We start from the raw sequence: 3,355 nt of genomic DNA on the forward strand, positions 1-3,355 counted from the left end.
ACTGGGCTCGCCCGCAGCGCTGGGAGTGCGTTGTCGCTGTCGCTTGCTATATGGCCGTCCTGCTCACAGAGGAGTTTCCGGGCAGGACTGCTATGGACTTGCGCGAGCTGCTTGGACCCAACTTTAGGTTCGGCTCGGAGCAGGTCACCTTTCTCAAGGTCCTGGACTGGAGGATCTCGGTTGAGGCTGAAGAGTTTAGGTATGTCAAGGACACCATCGAGGGCGTGCTAGCCGGTCTTGACAACGCAAAGGAAACCATTAATGACTGGTTCCGCGTCGACGACGCTATTGTCGACCGCAAGCGCGTCGCGGCTGAGGAGGCCGCAGCCGCCGCCGCGGCTGCCGCTGCCATGGCCGCCCAACAATCCCCCATCTCGACCGTTGGCAAGAAGCGCTCCTACGCTGCCATCGCCCCCGCGGACGACTCCGTCGTCCCTCGCGTCGTCATGCCCAGGATGGAACCCGTACATGCCATCCCGACCCAGGCCTACATCCACGCAGTGCCCGCCGTGTCCCACTGGGTCCCACACTGGTGATCCATTTACCAATCTTATTCACGTTTTCGCCCCCGCCGAGGGCGGTCGCGAGTTGGTGTAGACTACAGTATCTTATGCTTTTTGCTCCCGTCCAGCTTGCTTCGCACGTATGCTTTACGAATATGAACCGCCTGCTTCTGTCAGTCGGCCGTGTCGAAGGTCTGCGGTGCATGGCGAGATACTCTCGCCTTCTATATTCAGGCTTGTTTCTTTATTGTTCGAGGGGTTGCCACTTGGGGTTCACACCCCTATTTCACGCTCGGATGCTCTGCTTTTTTTACTTCGGAGCGCCTAGGTGTTTCACGTAAAGTGTTTCACGTAAACATGTTGCCTTGTGTGTAGAGGACGAGATTCTTTCCAGTCCGTGTGATAACGACTGTTTTTTTTGATGTCGATTTTTTGAATCGAGGCGCCTTGTTTTCCTCTAAAGTTTATGTCGAGTGTGTCTATCCGACCTGCCGTTATCATAACATATCAATCATATCAATCGAATCTGCGAATTTTATTTCCTTTCATTTCAACTTTGGTGTCTGCGGTTTCTATTTTTCTTTGGAAGGTTGGCTCGTTTTAAAAATTTTCTCTAAAGTTGGAACCGAATAGAAAGCTCTCTACGGAACGTACGGAATGTTTCTATGCTACTGGTACAAAATCTGACAGCTTAAAGAAAAATGTTTACTGTAAGCCCCCTTTTCCCTCTTTTTAACACCTGTATGTGCGTCAACAAGTGGTTTAGCTAGAAATGACCAGCAGATGCTTCAACTGTTGTGATGGACTTCTAGTTGCAAAAAAAAGGTAGGTAAATCGCTTGTTGCGTTGTCTACCAAAAATAAAAAAACTTTTGTCCTCATATGAGGACTACGGTCCGAAGAACAACTCTAGAGGCTCCGTCTGACACCAGTTTTCAAATCGAGCGGCGCCACGGCTGATAAGAGTTTGTTCAACAATTCCACACCCTTCGATCTCTCTGCCATCGGACACTCGGGATCGTAATGCATTATTGATGTCAACGACTTTCGAATGCGGTAAGGTCGCTGTGAAATGCCAGAATGAGAACCAGGGGGTTTACAGCTGCTCTCAATGCAACAACGCATGTCAAGAAAATAACAGTATCGTACGCTATGACGCTATTTATTCCCAACTCGAAGTACATACATAACATGTACCTCCCCCACCAACGACATGGCCCACCCTGTTCTTCCTTTTCTCTTCTTCCAAGATGGAAAGAGAAGGCCCGTCCGTCTTTGCCGCGCCGGTCTGCTGTAGCAGACAAGGGTGGCGGACGTCATCCGCGGGCTGTACATCGAGAAAACCCTTTTTCAAACTGCCGCGCCTGCCTGACCAAAATGTTGTCGAGCACGTCCCAAACTCCCTCCCTACTTCATGTTAGAGTACTAACATTACCAGGAGCGGCCGTTGTAGGATCCGTGCATCAGTTGCCGCAATTCTTTACCAAAATAGTTTTGCTGCAACTCTCTATCCGACTAGACGACACTATGCTTTTGAATTTCCTCCCAAATGCTCCAGTTTGGGGTGTCAATACATAGCCGAGTAATCCACGCAGTCAAATGATTATTTGCACAACATAGCACACGACATACAGGTGCTTCAACTGCTTCGTGTTTCGTCCAATATCCACTCTAGGTATCAAATTGCTTGCACATGTCTTCTAATCTTGCAGCAATATCTGTGAACTCTGGTCGTCGGCTCGGATCGTCTGCAAAGCACTCCACAATCATCTGTCTAAGCTCAGGGCCACATTGTTCTGGCGGTGGTGTCGGAAGTTTGAGACCCCGATTACCAACCTTGTATACAATTTGCATGGGGTGCTCATCACGCCATGGCTTCTCACACATGACCAGTTCCCAAAGAATTACGCCAAACGAAAACACGTCTGATTTCTCGTTGAAGGCGTCTTGTCTCAAAAGTTCAGGTGCCATCCATTCAGGAGTACCTCCTGGGCCCGTGTTAACGTACGAGTTGACTCGTAGTCTGCTCAGCCCAAAGTCCGTGATTTTGACTTCCCGAACGTTTGTCCCTAGCAAAATATTTGGTGACTTCACATCGCGATGGATGACAACAGGATACTGGCCGTGCAAGAACGCCATTCCCTTTGCTACGCCAAATGCGATCCACACAATCTTGAGAAGTGGAAACGCTCCAAGAACATTTCTACGTCTGCGATGAATGGCGCGGTACAGACTGCCCCCGGGCATAAACTCCAAGATGATTGCCAAGTTTGGAACGTGAATACATGCTCCCTTGAACTGTACAATGTTGGAGTGTCGGAGCTTTGACATCAGCTTCATTTCTACCATAAATTCGGCCATAAGCGCATTCGGATCGTCGTCTTCCACCTTTTGCAAAGTCTTCACCGCCACCATCTTCTCCTCGTACTTACATTTGTACACCTCTCCAAATCCTCCAGCACCAATTCTCGGACCAAACACGATCTCCCTAAAATCAACGGCCCAAGCCCTTCGCCATGCGGCATCAAAGAACATCTGTGAAACGGTCTCATCCGGATCAGGTTGCTCCGCCAGCGCTTCGAAAAGTTCGTTATCATTGCCGTCTTTCTTCATAAGAAGCTTTTCTGCGATACGCAGTCGTTGCTCTTCATGACCAGTGATGCCATTGATTCCTGATCCGGCCGCAGCACCCTCAAGGATCTCCTCCGGGCTGGGCCCGGCATCTCCTCGAGGGCTCCGTGCAGTCAACGCAGATAGGATTTCGTCCAGCAGAGTCCGTGCCTTCTCAAACGATGCCTCCCGACAATCGACACCCTCCGTGACGACAAGACGCTTAGCAAGTGGCGTAAGATC

General features: G+C 50.0%; 1 protein-coding gene; it reads right to left on the bottom strand.

The window, feature by feature from the left end:
• Positions 1–1,577: 1,577 nt before the first annotated feature.
• Positions 1,578–3,355, bottom strand: CHC_T00008708001 (Serine/threonine protein kinase; the record flags this gene model as incomplete). XM_005711396.1 is given in 2 exon segments in its annotated part: positions 1,578–2,173; positions 2,174–3,355. A coding segment is annotated over 1 exon segment (1,182 nt), but the record flags the coding sequence as incomplete, so codon positions are not given.

The sequence above is a fragment of the Chondrus crispus genome, genomic scaffold (assembly GCF_000350225.1).
Source record: "Chondrus crispus Stackhouse genomic scaffold, scaffold_81, whole genome shotgun sequence".
NCBI lineage: Eukaryota > Rhodophyta > Florideophyceae > Gigartinales > Gigartinaceae > Chondrus > Chondrus crispus.